The sequence below is a fragment of the Corvus moneduloides genome, chromosome 27, assembly GCF_009650955.1.
Source record: "Corvus moneduloides isolate bCorMon1 chromosome 27, bCorMon1.pri, whole genome shotgun sequence".
In the NCBI taxonomy this organism is placed as follows: domain Eukaryota; kingdom Metazoa; phylum Chordata; class Aves; order Passeriformes; family Corvidae; genus Corvus; species Corvus moneduloides.
Window position 1 is genome coordinate 4,077,915 of NC_045502.1, and position 21,702 is coordinate 4,099,616.

Consider the following 21,702-nt stretch of genomic DNA (forward strand, 5'->3'; position numbering starts at 1 on the left):
ATTTTTTATTTCACTGCATTAACTGTCATAACACTGAGCTAATAATTCCCCTGCACTGCCGAGCTGAAAGGACCTTTATCTGAATTGAATTTTTATTGACTTTTCTCTGCACTGTGATTTCCCAGCCCCACAAAATGGCAATTTGAGCCAAGCTCAGCAGGAGCAGGAGGAGCCGTGTGCTGGGGCTTTTAAACCCCTCACTGTGGGACCAGTTCTTCTTCCCAGTGCCCCAGAGACCCCATTAACCCCACACTGCTCTGAAGAGGCTCTTCAGCTCAGCCTGGAGTGTTCTGAGGGTGCCTGGAGGCTTTGTGTGGGAGCTGAGCTCCTCTCTGCCCGCTCCTGTGCTGTTCCTGCTCAAAGCCGAGTGTTTTGATGGGAAAAGCAGCAATTCGGGGGGGCAGAGGTGAAGGGGCTCCTCAGGCACAGCAGGAGCTGCAGAGGGAACATCCTGGGGCACGGATTTATGGCTTGGAGAAGACCCTGAGGAGGATCAGGGATGAGACCCTGCAGGTCCAGTCTGTGGCAGAAGCCAGAACGTCCTCACAGCGCCCCTGTGCACTGAGGAACTGGCGACTTCACTTCATCCTTTTTTTTTTTTATTTTGCACTTAAATCCCCAAGTTTCTGAATTGTGAATCGAGTCCACAGCGTTGCAGCACTTTATATTTCTCCAAAGAAGCAGGTGAGTATTTCTCTGTGATAGTGGGGAAGGCAGAGCAAACGGATCCTGCTCTGTTTTTCATCCTAATAAAGGCATTTGTAGGCACAAGCGCAGCCCGGCTGTTAATGAATGCCTTTTTAAAGAGAGCACTGGAAAAGATATTGGTTATCTGGGGGGGAAAATCGACATTAACAAAGAGTCATGGAGAGGAGAGTGCAGGCACTGAGAGCATCTTTGTGCAGCGAGCAGCTGGCTCAGATAAGTCCTCAGGCGTTCTGTAAAATATCTGGGAGCGCTGGGGAGGCGCTGCAGTGCCAGGCTCTGTTTCATCAGGTGTGAGCAAGGCAGGGAGTTGAGTCAGTAAATCCCCACTGTGGAGCCTGAGACAGTGGGGAGGCGATGGGAGTTCCTAATGGAACACCTCGAGCAGCAAGGCACGTTCCCGAGGCTTTGCTTTGCTTCCACAGCAAGGAGACTCCACAGAGTCCTGGGCGTGTCTGGGATCCAGTGATCCCAGCTGGATCCAGCTCTCTCCATGTCTGTTCTGGTCTGCCCAGAGGTGCTGCAGCAGCTCTGAGACATTTCTTAATCTCAGTTATCACCTGGGCAGCGGTGTCTGGAGTGGAGCAATTTGTCCCCAGCGTGGAACTAAGGTCACAGGTTGGACCTGATGATCTCAAAGGTCTTTTCCAACCTAGTTCATTCTGTGATTCTGTGAATTGCTCCCAGCCCCTTCCCCCCTCTCCCTGCAGCTTTCGGGGTGAGATGTGAACAGATCAGAGTTATCCGGCACTGCTCTGAGCAGGCCAGGCCTGGAGTCACTCACCCTCGGGATTCCACGTGGTTCCTGCGTTGAGCTCTCCAGTTTTGGGATGGGATGCACGGCTGGAACCTGGGCTGGGGATTCTGGCACTGCTTGTGTCCAACACAGATGGGTTTGGAGAGCGGAGAAATGGGAATGCAGCTGGAGATGATGGGATCCAGGGATCCAGGAGGGTGGCTCAGCCTGCAGCCCCCACGGAGCTTTGGGGCAGGAATGCCAATTGTGATGAATTCTTGTGTCCAACCCTGCAGATCTACGGAAGAACTTCGAGCAAGACCCCCAGGGCAAGGAGGTTCCCATCGAGGGGATGATTGTCCTGCACTGCCGGCCCCCTGAGGGTGTCCCCGCAGCTGAGGTGAGGTTTGGGATGGGGACAGAGGGCACAGGAAAAAGCTTTGGGATGGGGGAAGGATGGGGGAAGCAAAGGGCTCAGCTCCCGTGGGGTGCTGGAGGTGTTGGTCCCAGTGCTCTTCTCCCCCAGAACGCCTCAAGTGTCTTTTTTGGATTTGCTAAGTTTTCAAAAGCATGGCTTTTTATCCAAATTCTGGACTGTTTGCTGAGAAATCCTGGTTTTCAGATGGTTTTCAAGTCCTGTTCTTCCAAACCAAAAGCAGATTGTTGCTTAATTTCCCAGGAATTACTTTTCTCCTCGAAAAACAAGACAGAGAAAAAGGCAAACCTAAAAATATTACAATAAATGGTTGCTGGGGAGAGAAAATCTGCTGCAAGTAGTAGTTTGGTGGGGTTTGGCTTAGCTTTAAACAGGCTTTTTGTGATGAGAGCTGGATCTTAACAGGAAAACAACGGGGATGCCTTAAAACGGCAATAACCAGGCTGCTCCTGGAGGGAGAGGTTTGAAGTCGGTCGTGTTTAAAAATCTGCTGCAGGGGCTGTAAAAAACCCAGGGAAATGTTGCATTTCTGATTGCACCCTGCAGTTCTCCCCAGCACCTTCAGGGGAGTGAGAGCAGGGATCACTCAGGGGTTGTTTCTGCCACTTATCCCCAGTGTGGCTGGGGTTGGTAAGAATGGGAGGAAGAAAGGAAAATTAACTCCGGAGAAATGTGTGCTTTTAGTTAATGAGAACGGTCTGGAGCAGCTGTCCCTGGAAATAAAGAGGAGAAATGCAGAGACACCATCAGGGAGGCAGAAGTGCTAAAGGAGAGGAAAATGAGGCAGAAATGGGCTCAGTGAGTGGCTGGATTGGTATCCAGGTTTCTGGTGTGCATTACTCTGTCAGTCCAATTTCTGCTCCGACCTTCTCCTCGGCTCCGTGGCATTTTCACTCGTTACCAGAAAAATGGATGTTGCATTACAGAGAATTGCCAGAATTGCTGAATGTGCGCTCTGGAAAATGGATCTGTTTTGTAGACAAAACAAACCCCCAAAGGTGTGGCTCCCAAAACAGCCTTGGTCCGTTTGAGTTTTACTGAGGATTTTAGAATTCTTTGAGCTGGCAGCTTTACATTCCCCAGTTAAACAGGGAGTCTGTCTTCCATGGAAGGTAGGAATCATGTCCAATGAAGACCTGACATTTTAATTGCTTGCTCCAGATTAACATGGAGGAGTTCCCAACAAACCCTGATTTACTGCTGTTGACAGTACAATTGTTATTGCTGCTAATAAAGCTGGTAAATCTCACCAGGTCAGGTTTGCTTTGGCCAATAAAATGTCCCATAAAGGCTCAAGCTAATTCTGGGCTCATCAAGTGAGTGAGTCTTTAGAAGGTGGGTTAAACCAGTTAAACCGTGGCTCTGGGCTGGGGGGATAAACTCAGCCTTATTTCTAAGTTTAAGGACAGCCTGCCCTGTTTAACTCATGGCTGAGGAATAACTGAGCCTCAAAGGCTCCCTCAGGGATTGTTCTGTGGGTGCTGAGCAGTGCTGAGGGTTACAAACCCCAGCGCTGGCAGCGAATCCGTGGTTCTGATCCAAGAATTTATTTCATTCAAGTTTGGATGCAGCCCTGGATGGAAACATAAGGCTGGAAATGACTCCGGACAAAGGAGCTCGTAGTGTTGAGATGCAGAGTGGGTGCTGATTGGGACATTGTCGGTGTTTGTTCAGCCCAAAGAGAGCTGCAAACAAGGGGGGGAGGAGGCTCCAGCCCCTTCCCTGCTCCGAGCCAGAGCCTCTCCCTTGGGGAGAGTTGGTTATTCCGAGTGCAGAACGTCTGGAGCATTGTTAGTTTGGTTATTCCGAGTGCAGAGCTTCAGGAACGCTGTTTTCCCAAAATCCAAACACATTCCCTGTGCTGGCCACCACCCCTCACAAACGCATTCCTGGCAGTGGCTGGGAAGGGCTCTGAGCAGCCCCTGCAGTTCAAACTCTTCACACCTGGAGTGAAACCTCAGTTCCCAGTTAGTTATGGGAACCAGCCCCATGATCAGGGATAGAAATCTTCTTCCCTGGAACTGTTCTTTCTGGACCCTGGAGGTGCTGAAACTCTCCTAAACCTAAGGCCAGAAGTGTTAAAATAAATGCTCTTAACCTGTCCCACAGCTTGATGTGAAAATTCCTGTCATCAGCCCTGAAGGTGTGGAAGGCAGGGATATTTTCTAGTGATGGCTGGCACAGTTTCCTTGGAATTACCTTGGAATTACCTCCCCAGGAGGGAGAACCTTTCATTTCCACTGTTCCTCTCCACGTTTCTGGTCACTGCTCAGATCCTCTCACCTGGTGCTGATGTTTCCTTGGCCAGAACTGAGTGAGTGGCTCCCAGCAGCTCCTGGTGCTGGTTAGGAAATACTTGATCCTCTCCCAGGGGTGCTGATGCCGTGGTGTGCCCTGGGGCCCACCCCTCCCTGTGCCTGTGTGCAGGAAAGGGAATTTACCTGAGCGGCATCATCGGGGTTGCACAGGCCAGTGGTGCCCCTCTGTCCTAATCCCATTCTTCAGTTTTTTGGTGGTGGGGTGGGACAGCAGGGATGGATCACACAGGGATCCAAAGCAGAGGGTCTTTAGGGAGAATTCCTGTAAATGAATTTTGTTGGGAGCAGTGTCTGTTCCTGCCATCTGTTCGGAAGGAGAGAGGCTTCCAGCAGCAGTGGGAACACCCAGATTAAGTTTGCTTTTATACGTGTTCGTTTCTGCACACAACAAGTGGAAAATCAGTTAGGAGAAGGATTAAAGGGCTGGATCCACAGTTTGAGCGTGTCTGAAGTGAATATGGCTTAAAACTCAGCTTGTGGGAATGAATTTCCCAGCAATGGCAGCTTGTGTGACTCTGGGGCTGCTCTGCTCACACAGTTCTGTTTGGTAAATGGTCTTTAAGCTGAGTAACACATCAGTGAGAGCAAAATCCAGGGATTACAAATAGGGAGCAGCAAAATTCCAGCTCAGCTCTTCCAGGGCTGCCTCAGGAGCCCCAGACCGGGCTGGGCAAGCTCTGGGTGAAGCTGCTGTGCCCTGGCTCCCTCAGCAGCACATTCCAGCTGCTCCTGCTGGCCACGCCTGGAGGCAAAGGCTGACCAAGGAGCAGCTCCCTGGGCCTGCAGCCCCTTTCCAAGAATTTGATTGCACTCCCGAAGTCCCCCTCTTGTGCTGGAACTCTGTGGATGTGCCTGGGTTTGGGAACAACAAATCCTCCTGTGGCAGCAGCAGTGGAGAGAACCGAGTTAACCGAGGTCTCCCCTCATGTTTTACCCTTTCAGATAGTCTGGATAACCTTAGGGAATGCTGAAACCATTCTGAATCCAGGGACAGGCACCTCCTTCCCAGGTTCACATCCTGGAGCACCTGGCTCTGCTCCTGAAGCTGCTGCTTGTCCTGGGCAGGTCCAGCTCAGCTGCCTTCAGCCTCTCTGCAGCCCACCCTGGATTTATTTCTGCCCCTACAGCCCACCCTGGATTTATTTCTGCCCCTGCACTCTTTGGGAGCAGTTTCCCATCTCCAGAGTTCTCCTCTGCAAAGCAGGGAACACAAGACCACTCTGCACACCTCTGCTTTGGGAGGGTGTGGGGGTTTGGGGCACCCTGGCTGCATCACCACAGCAGTAAGAGAGGAAGAAAACCCAAATCCTGGTGCTGGGCAGGCTGGAAAAGGCTTTTAAATCCTCTTCTCATGCATTTACATAGCAAGCAGAGAGAGCTGGTGAGCAGCTGTGCTTGCAGGCATCAGCACCCAACCCAAATAAATGCAGTTTTTATGAGTTAAGCATCGAAATGAAAAAGAAAATGCAGCATTTAAATAGAGCAGCTGAAAATCCCCTGCTGTGGCAAATGTTGATTCAACTCTTGCAGAGTCTCTGCTGGCAGGGGCTCGGTGGGACCAGAGCCATTCCTTTCACTATTGATGTGGAGCTGGCCTGGGGAGGAGTCAGGCCTGGTTCCAGTCCCTCAGCAGCCCCTCCCCAGGGAGATATTTATTAATTGTGGGCAGGAATTGTGTCCTTTGGCTCAGGGTGGGCTCTTGAGGGACAGGGGGGACCCTCAGGGATCCAGGCAGGGACCTGGCCTTGGACCCCTGAGCCCGAGTGCATCCCTGGGGTTGTTTCACACCACAGGGCTCAGAGGAAATGCTTCTGATTTTGTCCTTGCTGAAAATGAGGGGGAAGGGAGGGAAGTTCCTCAGAAATGTGGATTGCAATGTTGCTTTTGCCAGAGCCACAGTTCGGCCTGGCAGGTGAGGGTCTCTCTCCAGGCCGACCTTGCTCTCTGTGCACAGCCGGTGCTTTGGGAAGGAATCTGGGAAGGGAAGAGAGGCTTCTCTGTCAGAAGGACATTTCTAAAGCCCTGTGTGTGCCAGGGGCACCACACACGGGGCATTTCCTCCAGGGGCACCCCCTGCAGCAGCTCTCCCTTAGTGCCTGCCCTTCCACATCACTCTGGTACCAGGGAGAAACCTCCACTCAGCCTAAACAGGTGCATGAAAAGAGCGTCGAGTTACTGAGGTGAAATGTTTCTCACCCTTGGGCTGTGCTGTTTTTTTGGTGTTTGCTGTGTTCTGTGGTTCACAGTTGTTTATGGCGGCTGGGTTATTACTCTGTGTCATTCTCTCAGCAGCTCCTCAGCTCCAAGGAGCCTCACACTGCTTTCAGATGACTTTTAGGGCATGTCCTTAACCTCTAGCCTGGCATAAAGTGCCCCCTGTGTTCAGCTCCTGGACCCTGAGTGTGGCTGATAAATGGCTCAGTTCAGCCTGGAGGATGTGAGAGGGAAACTGAGGCAAATGAGCCCATTCAGAGCAGAGGGGACGTGTGGGGAGTCCCAGCAGAGCTCAGAGCTCTCCCTGTTTGCTCCCCACGGTCTCCTCTTCACTCATCCCGGTCCTGATCAGGTTTATCAAGGGGCAATTGTGCAGCCCTGCCTGGGGTCAGGCAAGCAGGGACGCCTGCAGTCAGAACCTCAGGCCATGGGTCACCCAGCAAGTGGCACGGGTTGGGTTTGCTTCCTGTTCATGGACTTCTGGTCTGTTCATAGGCACTGCTCCATTCTGTACAGTGAATATAGAAAAGAGCTTTTGTTCCTTCTCTTTCTTTCTCTCCTCAAGTGAATTTCATGACACATTCTTTCCTTATCTTCTTAGCTGACCTTTTTGTCTTCCCTTAAATAAGTTTTCTCCAGTCTGTGCTATCTTCAGTTTCTTGAAACTCCTCAGTTTTTGGGGTGGGGGAGAAGACAAAAAAAAAGACTCGAGTGGTGTTTGGCACTGATGCCATGTAGAAGAGTTTGGGATGCTCCCACGTTATGTGAAGTCCTGTAACCCTTCACTTGCAGGGTCACAGAGACCCTTGCAGGAGTTTCCACTCCTGAGGCAGCCATGTGAGGTCACCCAGATGCTTCTCAAAGCTCTCAGCTTTAAATCCATCCCCCAAGTGCAGCGGAGAATGAGGCTGTGTGTTCCTAAATGGGTACAAAGCCCTCACCCCTGAGAAATCCCCGCTGTCTGTGATGTTCTGTGTCCCAGCCCTGCCATTGCGCGGTGCAGAGCTGCTCATTCCCGACTGGCCAAAGCAGCTTTGGAGGGATTTCACATCCGAAATGCTGGCTGCTCACCCCACTCACCCCCCAGTGCCCCCCTGTGCTCTGCCAAGGGGGTTTTCCTCTCTCTGAGCTGTGAGGACTCAGAACTGAGCCAGAGTCGGTGACACGAGCATTTCCCTTGGAGTGAGGAAGGGGAACGCTCCGTTCTGTCACCCTGTGCAGCTCTGACCAGCTCAGGAGGACTCAGGGTGACAGACAGGTCCTGCAGCAGTCAGCAAACACAATAAATTCCACCCTCCTCGCTGCTAATTCCTTCCCACTGCCTGCTTCTCCCAGCCCCATGGCTGTTGTCAGAGCAGGGCTGAGCTGTAACCTGGAAAATCCTTGGTCAACACCCATTTAATGAAGTTTGGGATAATCTCTGGGCTGTGTGTTCGGCCTTATTAGTGCCTCAGAGTGTAAAATATTAATTCTTTTTGGTACAGGAGCAAAAAATAAAAGTGCTTTAGTAGCTGGTAATCCTTCAGCCAGGTGTCGTGGGCTGCTGGGGGAGTGTCACTGCTGCCTCCTCCGTCAGTGACAGATGGGCTTTGGATTTCTCAGCTGTCAGGGCTTGTTCCTGTTTCATTCAGTGGGCTTGAAAATCGGGTTTTTAAATGTTTCCTCCATCGGACAGGGAGCTGCCATTTCCTGCACTGGAGCGAAGCTCCAGGGGTCGTTTGTGTCACTCCGAGAGGCCTGGGTTTGATGTGGAAATGGGACATCTTAAATCTGCAGGTGTGAGACTGGGAGTGCTTCGAAATGGGGCCAGAGCTGCCCCGAGGGGTCATAAATTCTGTCACCACTGCTCTGTCCTGTCCCTTAGAAACGTCACTGCCTTGGTATTAAAGTGCCACATAAGCTCTGAATACTAGAGATAAATGTTTATAAACCTCAGGCTTTCACACAAATGAACCCAAGGCCAACCTTTCACTTGCTGGACTCTGCTTATCTTCACCTGAGCGATGCTGAGGGGCTTGAGACCTGCAGGGAGGAGCTGGGGGAGCCAATTCCCACCGGGAAGTGCTGGGGTGGAGAGGGGGAGCAGCAGCCAAGCCCATTGTGAGGCACGAGGTGCAAACCTGAGCCTTAAAATTCACCCCAGATCGCTTTCTTAGGAATAAACACTCAGACCAAATCGGGTGTTTGAGCATCAGCAGGCACTCGCAGCTCTCCCTGCTCCTCCTGTCTGCTCTGCTTGTGATGCAGTTCTCAGGAGTCTTGGGCTCTTTTTGTTCGCTTGTTTTTTGTTTTGGGATTGGGTTTCTTTTGTCATAAAAGGGCAGCTGTTGTGCTAAACGATTACTGATAGTTTACTGTTACTGAACTATTACTGTTGAGTGCTCTGCAGAGGTTTGTGGAATACTCTAAAATATCTTTATCACATAATATATGCATATATTTAAGATTTAAATGTGCTGCATCCAGTGCTGCTTTTTCAAACGTTTAACACAGATTTTGACATTTTAATGGAGTGCTGTAGATGTTCCCAGGAATCTCTGCCTGAGTTCCAAGGGTTTATTTACCGCAGGGGCTTTTAATGGAAATGTAAAATCATTTCTCTTCTGGGCAGCACACATTCCACCGCTAGCACATCAACAAAACGCAAAACCCACATAAAATTCAAAAGCTGCAAGGATTCCAAAAGCAGCGAGAGCCTGTTTTACATAGGTTTGTGTATTTATGGGGCTGGCACGCGCTCACTAAAACGGGACGTGGCAGGATAATGGGGCTGTCGTAAAACACCACCAAAGCAGGCTGAGAGTTACAGCCTGCCATGAATCCTGGTGCAGTTACAGGGAGCAGAGTGGGATTGCTCAGTGCAAACAGCCTGCATTTGTACAGGTGCTTATGGATCCTGGTTCTGCAATAGCAATATTTGCTTTACTTTTAAGGGATATTAGTTACAAGTACAATGAATGTGTTTCATTTCTCACTGGAGATATTTCACTCTCAGGACCCTGCCTGGTTATGTGCAATATCTCATTTGTGATTGATCTGCTATTTACATTGAGATTTTTAGCTGCTTTTAAGAACAAATTCATAATTTTTATAGTTTCCCATCCAGCAAAGATTGAGAACTGTCATGGCTCATACAGGACATGCTGCTCTGGACTGATTTTATTTTGTCTAATGACACATCAGCCTCTTTATCCTATAAAACCTGGGCTCCATTAAAGCTGTTCTGTTTGAGCTGTTTGTTGTGGACAGCACAGAACCAGACCAAATTCCATTTATTTAATGTGCTGTTACATCTTCAGCCACGCCTTGCTCTTCCTCACCTGCTGCTCCCAGTAATCCTGTTCTGTGATTTATCCTGGCAGCAGGGGAATTTGGGGTGGTTTGAGCTCAGGAGTGGTCAGGACTCCCCGGGGTTGAGGGCAGAGCTGCTGCTTCAGCCTGGAGCTGCTCCAGCCCTTCCCTCCCATCTCTGGGATTGCTCCACTGCCACCCCAACACCCTGCTGGACACTCTGGGCTCTTCCCTGTCCTGCCACTGCCCTGGCTGAACGTGTGAAATCTCTCACTCCATTTGTCCCCTCTGTCCCTGCACCAATCACCCGAATCAGTGGCACTTCCAGCCCTGCTCCCATCCCCTCAGCAGCATCTCCAGGTGCCTCTCCTGCTGATTTTGTCCATTTTGCAGCATTTGGAAGCACTTCAGTCCCTGCACACATCCCCTTTCGTGGACACAGCCCTTGGATGTTGTCTCCACGACGAGGGGCTGTGCTGCCTTTCAGGTGGGCAGAGGAGCTGTGGACAGGGTTTTCTTCCAGCAGAAAAATGTTTGTTTTCCTTCTGAGATTTGGCTCATTGTGAATAAATCAATACAGCCAGGAGGTAGCGAGGTCATGAAATAGAAATGCTGGAGCAAAGCGCTTCTGAATTAGATTGCTAAAGTGAAAAGAAAAAAGAAGGGAGATAACTTTGTAGTTCCCCTGAATAGATAATTCCTTTTTATACAGACATGTGCTCTGGGGCTTCTCTGGGTTTGATGTGCTGCTTTGCAGTGGTGTCTGGTTTCTCTGGCCCTGTTTTCAGAAATGTTTTTAATTTTGAATGCTTGAACATGAAAGGATAAGTTATGAGACTTTATCACTGTGTTTATAACCATGGGGATGATTGTGTGAGCGAGTCCTGCGGGGATTTGGGAAGTTCACAGCGATGGAGGTGGGGACTGAACAAGCTGGAGGCCCCACTGGTGGCTCTGCACTCAGCAGTGCTGTGGCACTGAGATGTGCTTTCATGGTTTGGGGAATGTTCTGCCTCTGGGGACAGAGATCAACACCTTTTCTACTTGTAAACAGCATTAAAAGAGAGAGCGGGAAGTTGCGAGTCTGGTGCCTGTTGCATTTAGCATTCAGTGACACACAAACGTCACACATTTGTTAACTAACAACTGTATTTCTGTAGAGTTTGGGTTGAAAGACTCCAGCGTGTACGAAGAGATGATTCTGTAATGAATCTAAAGGGTGTTCAGTGATCTTCCAGGGCCCTCCCAACCCAGGCCATTCTGTGACTCCTGTAAGACCTCACAGTTACATTCTTGAATTGATCACATCTGAAGGCTGCTAACAAAAAGCAACATCATCAGGTATTAATGATCCCCAGAACTCGTGAGAACAGTGAAATTACAGCCTTGGAAGGATTTGGCTTCCAATTACTGAGAGCTTCCTGTGACAGTTTCCTTATCTCCAAACATTTCCTACATAAATGTGATCCTGCCTATCGGGACACCACCTTAGCAAAGCCCTGCAAACATCATCACCAATGGCCTTATCTGAAAAGGGTTTTCCAGTGTCAGCAGCACTTGAATTACTGTCCAAACGTCTGTGCACTGAGAACAAGTAAAACCTCACTGATGGGGCTCCAGGAGCTCCATCCCTCAGCCTGGGGCTATTTCTCACCCACCCCCCCGACTCACAGAGCTGAGATCACAGTGAGCATGGCACAGTTTAGGATGAGATCCATGGATTTCTCTGTATCCTTCAATGTGGAGGTACTTAGCAAAACAAAAGTTGAGGCTCAGCTGCTCACCTGCACTGCTGAGCTTTGCAGGGACAAGGGTTTGGTCGTTTATTTCTGCTCACCATAAAAGCATTGAAGTCGGGCCATGTGTGTGCTCTGTCCCACTGGGAAACTCCCACCCCAGCCCCGCTAATGACCTTTGGGGTTATTAATGCTGGTTTGTTCAGCATTTGTGCATGGAGATTAAAAACAGTGCCCCAGTTAATGGTAGAATTTATTCCTCCAAAAATAGGAATAAAGATAAACTTACTTGGGATCTGATGATGTTTTTACCAAGCAGACAAGGTACCATTAGCAGTGGCATTTTTAGCAGTGGCTCTTTATCCCAGTGATCCAAAATAGCCTGGCTGAGTCAGCTCCTTGCCCACCTCTACCACTATAAATTGATGCACACGTCCAGGCTGTCACCTCTCCCTTTATGCTGATTCCAAATCTTATTTTAATTGCATTTTGACTCACCCCCTCCCATGCTGGCCTGTGTTCTCTCCTCTGGATCTTCCATCAGTGTGAATGTTTGGTTGGGATTTCCAAGCAAGCTGGGCGGAGCTCAGAGGAGGAGCTGTGGCCCTTGGTGGCCACAAGTGAGGATTTCTCCCCTTGATGATGGAGGTTTGTGCAGCAAATCCTCCCTGCCTGCCCTGCAAAGGAAATAACAGCCCAGAAAATGGGCATGAGCAGCACTGGAGGTCTCAGCTGATCCCTCTGGCCACCACCAAGCACATCCCCTCAGAGCAGACTCCTCCGAGCTCCCCCAGCATGACCCAGGCTGGTTTATGGGTTGCTCAGCATGTCAGATTCCTGTAATGAGATTATATATTCAATCTAATGAAGGAAAAATATGCTTACCTGTCCGGTGTGACAGTGCTGTGATTAAATGATTCGGGAACAGAGTTCCCTCCATGGATTAATTTTAAAAAATGCAGCAGGTAGATACAGCTGACCTGCTCCGGGTGTTGTGAGGGGCTCCCGGAGCAGCATTAGTGGCTTGTGATGGTGTTGATAAAATAACGATAATAAAGGCAGGGAGCAGCCAGCACACTGCCCTTGGGTTTGTGTGAAACCCCCATGGAGATTTGTGCCGATGGAGGCTTCCCCTCCTGGCTTGAGGCTCAGGGTAGGAAGGGAGATAAAAGTGTGACCAAGGCTCTGCCCCCTCAGCGTGTCCCTGGAATGGGGCACCTGCCCTGCCCATCCCCACCCTCATTCCAGCTGGGACATTGTGGAAGATTCCTCCAGCTTGAATTTTTAGGAGCGGGAGTTCCATGTTAGAGGAAGGCAAGGAGGTTTTTGCTGCTCTGAGAGAAAAACATCGCCATGGGCTGTGCTACAAGAATCCTTCCATGAGCCACCTGCCCCATCTCTGAACCCTGGAGCATTTATCTCGCATCAGGAAGCCATTGACTGTCCCCTGAGGAGAAGCTGGCACTGTGAGCATTATCTGAGATGTGGCTGTGTCTGGGAGTGACCACTGGGAAAGGCACACGCGGTGGTTGAAGGGCAGCAGAGGATAATCCAAAAGCAGGGACAGGAGGCCCTTTGTCTGCTGGCCTCCCGAATTATCACTGTGCCCACAGGGGCTGGGAGCTGCCTTGGGTACTAAATCTGGTTGTAATGTCAAACAAGATCACTAAAAAAGCCAAAAATTCACTCCCAGGTCTTGGGATGTTTGAATGTCCATCAGAGTAACTGGTGAAGGACTCTTAGTGGATGAGTTGGGATAAGCTTTGTTTTTAACGGAGAAGAGTTCTCTGACTCCATAATCTGCCCAGGCTGTGGGGTGTTGAGCTGATTTTACTCTGATAATGCCTTAAGCTGGTCTGTGATAATTGCTTTTTGTAACTGGAAGGAATTTATGATGATGCTAATTGTGCTGCTGCCACCCAGCACGGAGGGGCCGAGTTAATCCCTGCCTGCCCCCGGAGCCGCAGATCCTGATGTGATCAGCCCTCCTTGGAAACTGAGGGAAGAGGGGTTAATTCTGAGCAGATTGAATTTCAGCGGGAAAAACCAGATATTTTTCTATAAATCTACAGCATTTTATAGCAGGTTTAAAGTCTGGTTCAAGATCATCAGACTGATTCTTAAAAGGAAAAGGATTTAATTCTGTTACAGGCAGCTGTGTGACCTGCACTGCTGACACAGTGAGGGAAGTGAAACACTGAGGAGTTTTGAGTTTGTCCTTCAGACACTGCAGTCCAGACCCCACGGCTCATTCCAGTCCAGAGACCTTGTAGCTTCTTTGCTGCCTTCATTTTCCCTGGTTGCTTTGTGTGTGTTTGTGCGGGGGCTGAAGTTTCCCAAAGGTTACATCCCTGCCAGTGACAAACATCTTCTGTCATCATGACTCCTTTAAATGTGTTTTTATCCCATAAATCCATCCCTTGGTTCCCCATCTTTGAAAGCCTCCATCTCATGAGGCAGAGCAGGGCATGGTTTTGGATAAACCTGGTTTTCTTCAGGGGAGGGGGGCTGGAATGAGGGGAGCACTGGCAGTGCCATCCTCCCTGGCAAATCAGGGTTTGATCTCACGTCCCAACACTTTGGTGTTTATGTTCCGTCTGTTTAATGTTCTCCCTTCGCTGGGATCATCATTCTTTTAAATGCTCTGCTTTAAAGTAAATGTTTTAATGTTTTCTCTTCACCAAACCCCACATTCCAGACTCAGCAAGCACACATCAGTGTGTGCTCCCTCCTGGAGCAGCCCCAAGGGTGAGGGTGACAGGAATGGGGACCTTGAACCTCTCTCACCACCCCAAAAACCCCCGACCCGAGGAGAGTCAGAATTTATAAACACACTTGTGAAGTAATGAACTCTGGGAACGCTGGCTGTGTTTGTCATTTCTCTGCCCATTTCACTGCACATAAAGTGGATTCACCATCGAACTCCTGTCACTTGATTTATGCCCATGCGGCTGCTCCATAATTTAAATTGAATTCCTAATTTCTTTGCTGAAACCCCCTCGGATAATTAGCATTAAGGTTAACTGCAGAAGGGGAACTGAGCAGTGAATGAATTAGTTGGTTGTGCTGTGTCTTAGACCACAGGAAAAGGGAACACACTCCAAGGGATGCTGCTCAGGGAAGGGTTAGGCTTGGCTGGAACACACTCCAAGGGATATTGTCCAGGAAAAGGTTTGGCATGGCTGGATTTAGTGCGGCTGCTTGGTCCCTGCTCCCGAGCTGTGCCCAGGCTCCTGCAGGCACAGGGGAAGAGTCCCCTGGCTGGGAGGGAGGGCTGGGTACAGGAGGACAGAGAGATGGCAAAGGGATCACAGAGCTAAAATCTTTTCCCCATTTTCAGTGTGAAACATGTGGTGTTGTACCTCACACTCAGGTAACTCCTCTTTGCACAGATGGGTCAAATCATGATCTAATTCCATAGGATGAGGTGCCCCAGACCTGGAGCCTTTTCCCAGTGAGTTTCCAGCCCTTGGCCAGGACGTGCAGGGCTGGATCCGTCCCAGCAAAGCCGTGAGTGCTGCTGTGGAGGGGAATCTGCTGTCTGGCACCAAATGTAATTGGCTTTGATGGTCAGCATTTGCAGATTTGTTTAGGAACTGGAAAATGTACAAATTGCAGCCCATCTGCGCAGAGCTGAGTGCTAATGAATGCCTGCAGCTACCACAGCCATAAGCTCATTACCACAAAGTTCCAAGTCCTTCCACAAGTTGCTAAACAAGGTTATTCATCTGAACGGAGTGGAGAAGGGAGTTTGACTGCAGGGCACAGCCAGAGCTCCTGCAGGTCTAGAAGAGCTGTTAAATAACCCCCATTCTTTGGTCTTTTAATAGAATCCGTTGATTTTATTTCTATTTTTAATTTTGCACTGCTGTAGCAGCAGCTTGCCATGCCTTGACTATTTTCTGTTAATGTTTTGAGCAGAGAGGTGCCTTGCGGGTGATTCCTGGGTGTGCTCGGAGACGTGCGGTGGTGAACTGGAGAAGATGGATTGGAATGCATCGTACACAGCATTTCAGAGGGTTTATGGAGCATGGCAGCAAACACTAATGGCCTCTGTTCTCAGGGTGTTTGTGTCAGCTGGGAATCTGTGATGATGACTTGGCTCTTCCTCTGTGTGCCATGTCAGGCAATTTTGTATCTTTTTTGGTATCAATTTTGTATATTCCACAAAAAAGTGGAATTAATAATACTTATTATCTGTTTTATAGAACTGGTAGTTGTCCAAGTGTTTGAACATACAGTGCATGGTGCAGCAGGAGCAATATGTAAAAATATTTCTTATTCTCTCTCGGCTGAGGAAAAATCGGCTTTTCTAGGTTACCAGTCAAAGGAATCATTTCCCCACCCAATTAATGAGGTCATGAGGTGCCTTTGGCCTCCTCCACGTTTTCCTGTGCTCCTCCCCTGCCAGGTGGAGTGGCTGAAGAACGAGGAGCCCATCGATTCCAACCTGGACGAGAACATCGACACCAGGGCCGACCACAACCTCATCATCCGCCAGGCGCGCCTGTCCGACTCGGGCAACTACACCTGCATGGCTGCCAACATCGTGGCCAAGAGGAGGAGCCTGTCAGCCACTGTGGTGGTCTACGGTCAGTGAGGAGGGGCTGGAGGGGGCAGAGGTGGCTGTGCTGGTCTTGCTGCCCTGCTTTGATTTGTGCTGCAATTGCTGCACTGATTGGAATGTGGCACACGCAGGGTCACACAGCCAAGCCCTTCCCGCTGGGATGGATCTGGGTTCGGTGCTGAGGGCTCTGGCACAGCCCCACAGCCCCACAGCTGTTGGTGTTTTGCAGTGAACGGGGGCTGGTCCTCATGGACGGAGTGGTCCAGCTGCAACGCGCGCTGCGGCCGGGGCTGGCAGAAACGCTCGCGCACCTGCACCAACCCCGCGCCCCTCAACGGGGGAGCCTTCTGCGAGGGCATGTCCGTGCAGAAAATCACCTGCACCTCCCTCTGCCCCGGTGAGTCCCCAGGGGAGGGAGGGCTTTGGGGACCATGTTTACAGAGAGCTTTCGGTGGGAAGCAGCAGGCAGGGAGTTGAGAAGGGAATGGGAAATGCAGCCGTGTTTAGGCCGAGCCTGGCGTGGGTGTGAGTGCAGTGCCAGGCACCTCTGGCCTGAGCTTGCCACGTGTGTCAGGGCTGGGACTTAACCCTGGCACCATCAAAACACTGCCAGAACAGCCCCTGGCTCAGGGGGAGAGATCAGGGACCTGGGTGGGGGTCTGAGGTTAGTTTAGAGAGGGGAGCTGATGTTGATAATGCCAGAAAGAGAAACACAGAAACGTGAGCGGAGAACTTCATTAAAAGCATTATTTATCTTGCAAAAGTTCGCTCTGAAATATATTAAACATGGAGTTATGGGGGAGAGAGACGAAACAGGCGTTGCTGCAGGACCTCCCCAGCAGTGCTGACTGGTTTTCCCCCTGCCCACGCAGTGGACGGGAGCTGGGAGGTGTGGAGCGAGTGGTCGGTGTGCAGCCCCGAGTGTGAGCACCTGAGGGTGCGGGAATGTGCCGCGCCAGCCCCCAGGAACGGGGGCAAGCACTGCGAGGGCCTGAGCCAGGAGTCGGAGAACTGCACCGAGGGGCTGTGCATCCAAGGTGAGCTGGCTGGGCTGGGGAGGGGTTTTAGGACTGGCCTGAAAGGTGGGCTGGAGTCCAGGGAACCTGTGTGGGTGGGACTCTCGTGTCCGAACTGTTCCCGTGAAAAGGGAGGCAGTTTTCCGTGTGTGGTTTGAAATTTTCCGGGTCGCTGGATTTGTGTCGCACGTTCCTTGCCTGTGAATGATCCTAAAAACCCAAATCCAGGGGGTTTGCAGGGTGTAACTCTGACCTCCACCACCAAATGTGCTCCTCAGCCTCTGCCTTTCCTTGCAAGCAAGTAGGCAAAGCCCCCCCATGAGAGCTCCGGGTGCAGGAGCCGGTCAAGGTCAGAGTTTGCTCCTTTTGCTGCCTTTAACAGGAGTTAAACCCAGGCAAATCTGCAGCTCCCTGGGAAAGGCTTTGCACTTCATCAATGTCTGGGAAGCATCTGGCACTGGGAAGCTGCTGCTGTCCACAGCTCAGGGAGCTGGGCAGAGCAGCCCTGCAGCTGCGCAGGCGCCACTCACGGGAGGAATTTGTGAGTTTATCCCTGCCCTGAGCCCGCTCCTGTCCCTGTGGAGGGGCTGTCGCCTTGTCAGGTGGAACAGCAGCCCTGGGAGCCATCAGGAGTGCCAGGGCTGAGAGATGTAAACAAGGATATGTCTGGGTTTTTAATGTCGTGTTTAACTACTCCTCTGTCCTTGTTTCTGTGGTTCTGCATTGCCTTTTCTTGTCTAAACAAAATGAATTCTCTTTTTTCGCCCTGAGATTTTAACACTTTCCCAGTGGCAGAGAGCATCCTGTGTATTTATTCAGGCTTCAGAGACACCTCAGCTGAGACCTTCAATCAGATTTTGCTGGGGTTTGGTGGGAAGGAGCACTCAGCACTCTGGCTGTGTATCCCAGTACTTAAATTCCCAGGGTTGCAGAACAGCTCCGAGGCGTCAGGCAGACAGGCTCTGGTGTTTTAAAGGGCAGAAATGAAATGCAGATTTTTTTCCTTCCCGCTGTTTTAAGAAAGAACAAGCAGAGAGGATTTGGGAGCAGGGCGTTCATTCAGCTCTTGGGGACTGGTGTGGTGATCCCAGGATGTTTCCTGGGGTTTTCTCCTCCCTATCCATCGACAAATGCCCGTCCCTGCCTTTGGCTGGATCAATCCCAAATCCATCCCAGTGTCCATCAGCATATCCATGGGGGCTGGCAGGAGGACGAGTGGGAAGGGGTGTGAGGAGCTGCAGCTGAGGCTGCACAGAGGGGCCCTGCCATCCCCTGGGCCCTGTCTGTGGTGTCCCCAGGGTCAGTTCAAGGTGGCCTTCAGGAACAGCCACACTGCAGGTGGGAAATGTTCCTGTCCTGCCCCAAATTCCCTCCTTTCCCCTGTGGGGTCCTGTGGCAGCCTGTGGGTCACTGCCACACCTCGCCCATGCCCTGCGGCGCAGGGACAGAGCCAGGGTTGTGCCAGGGAACCTCTGGCACCGAGGGAGCTGGGGCAGCTCTGCCCTGTGAGGCCTTTGGGGTTCAAACAAACTCATTCCCTCCTTTTCCTGGGCTGGGGAGGTCCTGGAGTCGCAGAATGCTGGAGTGGTTTGGGTGGGAAGGGACCTTAAAGCCCATCCAGTGCCACCCCTGCCATGGGCAGGGACACCTTCCCCTGTCCCAGGTGGCTCCAAGCCCGTCCAGCAGCCCCAGCCTCTGCTCCAAGAGCTGCATTTCCGTGTGGGTTCAGCTGGACTGGAGTGTTCCGTGTCTCCTGCTCCTTCCATCTCCGAGTGTGATCCTATCTCTCCTTTATGGCTGGAGCTGTCCCGGTGTCCTTGTGCCACAGTGTTTTTAGGGCTGGAGTTGCTTTCTCAGCTAACAGCAATTGATGCAATTAATTACCCTATTTTTGAAAAATCTCTTCTCCCCTGTTCATCTTCCAGTATGTGCCTTTCCTTCTCCGCTTCTCATCCCGTGGGGAGTTGTGGAGGAAATGCAGCCCTGAGCCACAGCAAAGCAATCTCTGGGAGGTTTTTTATCAGGCACAACTGGTTAACTTTGCTCCTTCTGTGAGGCAAAAATAGAAACATTCCTTTGGTTAACAAATAAGGACTGAGCTGAAAGGGAGGGTGAGAACGGAGGACACCAGGGAAGAACCAGCCTGGATCTGGCTGGGAAAATGCTGATCCTTGGGATGAACGTTCAGATCTGGAGGCACTGAATGAAATGGGAATAAAATGGATCAACTCTGAGGTTCTTTATTCGGTCCCTGACAGGAGAGTTTGGGAATAACCCAAAGACAGCACACGGGAACATCCCCGTGCTCCCTTTGGCCTTGGATTCCCTGGGTGGATCCCCATGGTCCTGTCCTTCCTGAGGAGCAACTGGAAGAGCTTTTCCTCCAGGGAATTTCTTCTGGAACTCATAACAGTTGTGCAGACCCAAACTTCGATGCAGGAGGAAGATTTCTGTGGGGCTTGGTAGAGATGAAAGGTTTCCAGGGCTGCCAGATTGACTCCCTGGGATGCAAAGGTCACTCTGAGCCCAGACAGACCCAGGACCTCACTGGTTTCTGGCCTGTTTGTTCTCTCAGTGTTGATTCCTTCCCAGTATTCCCAGTTGGATGCTTTGCCAGGGTGGATTTCTCCCTCTCTTGCAGAGGTGAAAGCTTTCTCTTTGTTTAATAAAAGAGAGAGGGGTTTTTTTGAGAGCTTTTTGTTTTACTTTTATCTGTTTGCTTTAAAGTTATTTTTCCTGACTTCAAAACCTATTGATTTCTTCTCCCAGTGCCCAACACCAAAACAAACAAGCAGGGCCACAAGAACTGAACTGCAAACACATTTTCACTAATGCACCCCAAACAATCACAAATCATTTCATTTTCCAGTTTCCAGGCAGCCCTGGTGCTGCTGCCAGGAGGCTCCTGGATCCAGGAATCTCCCAGTTCTTGGGAAATGCTTTTCCCTTTGCAGTTTGCTGCAGACAGCCCCGTGCCAGCAGCAGGGAAGAGTTTGCTCCCCTGCAGACTCCGGTCTGACTCTCCTCACTGGGTGTTTTTGTGCCTCAGTTTCCTGTGAAACCAAAACCAGCCTTGGGCAGGGAAAAAATCCCATCCCACCAGGTTTGTGGCAAAGCTAAAATCCAACGATCTCCTGGGCTAAGTGTTTCTAAACTGAGCATCCTCACAAACATTGGAAACAAGAGAAGGAGCCTCATAATCTACCTGAGTCTCCCATTTTTGGGATTACTTCAGCAGGTTTTAGGTTATAAATGGTGACTCAGATGCTTGGTATGAGGGAGGCAGAGAAGGCTCATTTTTGAGAGGTCAGTCCTGCAGAAAACCCCTTTTATCCCCTATTTGCATCTCTTGGGGGCACATGGACGTGTGTGTTCATAAACACACGGAGAGGTGCCGTTATTGGGGTGTTTAGGTACAAAAACGTGAATAAACTGGGCGTTTTTATATTTTATAACTAATTTAGGTGCCCATCACCAGCCTTTCCATACATCAAACACACAAAGGGATCATTAATTCTGACCTGGCTCTCTTTGCCAATGATCCACTGCAAAGTATTGAACTTCCTTCTTGCTGAGGTGTAAATAAACAACAACATCCAATAGAGCCAACAAATAACCTGAATTAACCAAGTGAGAAATTGCTGTGAAGGAACATCCTGAAAGAGATTTAGGGGGGGGGAAAAAAAAAAAAGAAGATGAAGAGAAAAATATGGACAACATAAAATATTCATATTGTCAGCAAATGAGGAGAAAATGTTTCATTTATAGAGTGAGACAGAAGCAATATAGGAAATAGATATGCTCCATGTAAATTTATTAAGTGCAACTTTCTCCCTCTCTCCCTCTCGCTCTCTCTCTCAGATAAAAAATCTCTTCATGAAATAAAATCCCAAAGTAAGTTGTTTTTTTTCTCTTGTAAATATGATTTTCCTCATCTTCTCTGCCATTTGGGTTATTTGTTTAGGAGCTAAGTAGGAGCCAAGGGTTTATGAGAGGCTTTAGCATCTGCTGAGAGCATCTTGGGAGCAGCTCTGTGCTCCCAGCTTCAGGGTGAGCCAGGGGAGTGCTCATCCTCAGCGGTTTGTGTCTGACAGGGAGCCCTGGCTCCAGGCTTGGCATCGATCTCTGGAGCACTTGGAATTGGAAAAACAGGAATTAATGCAAGAGTTTGGGGTCCTTGGTGCAGATCTGGTTCTGCTGCTGGCTCTGACCTTGCTCAGCTCCCTCCAGGCTTCCTGCTTCACCTGGAGGGCGATTCTGTGCCTTTCCCTGTGCCTGGAGATCATCTCTGCACTGCCCTGGGGCTGCTGTCCTGCACCTGCAGCTCTGCCCAGAGCCCTGACAGGGGAGTGACACCAGGGGCACAAGGGACAGGACGAGAGGGAGCAGCCTCGAGCTGTGCCAGGGGAGGGCCAGGTCGGACATCAGGAGGAATTTCCCCATGGAAAGGGCTGTAAAGCATTGGCAGGGGCTGCCCAGGGAGGGGGTGGAGTGCTCTGCCCTGGAGGTGGCACCCGGGGCCGTGGTTGGTGCTGACCACGGTGGTGCTGCTGGTGATCTCCGAGGGCTTCTCCACCCTTGGTGATTCTGTGATTTCACATTCCTGGTTCTTAGTGTTTCTCAGGGTACCCAAAGTCAAAGTTAGGGAGCTGCAAAAGGTGCTGAGGTTGCCTTGAGCATTTC

General features: G+C 50.5%; 1 protein-coding gene across 2 annotated transcripts in view; it reads left to right on the forward strand.

The window, feature by feature from the left end:
* UNC5D (unc-5 netrin receptor D) overlaps positions 1–21,702 on the forward strand; it is an 88,968-nt gene that overhangs the window by 43,335 nt on the left and 23,931 nt on the right. For both annotated transcript variants that reach the window (XM_032091946.1, XM_032091947.1), the window contains exons 4-7: positions 1,738–1,841; positions 15,848–16,028; positions 16,233–16,400; positions 16,876–17,040. In XM_032091946.1, the coding sequence (XP_031947837.1) occupies positions 1,738–1,841; positions 15,848–16,028; positions 16,233–16,400; positions 16,876–17,040 (618 nt within the window). The remainder of the gene's footprint in view (positions 1–1,737; positions 1,842–15,847; positions 16,029–16,232; positions 16,401–16,875; positions 17,041–21,702) is intronic.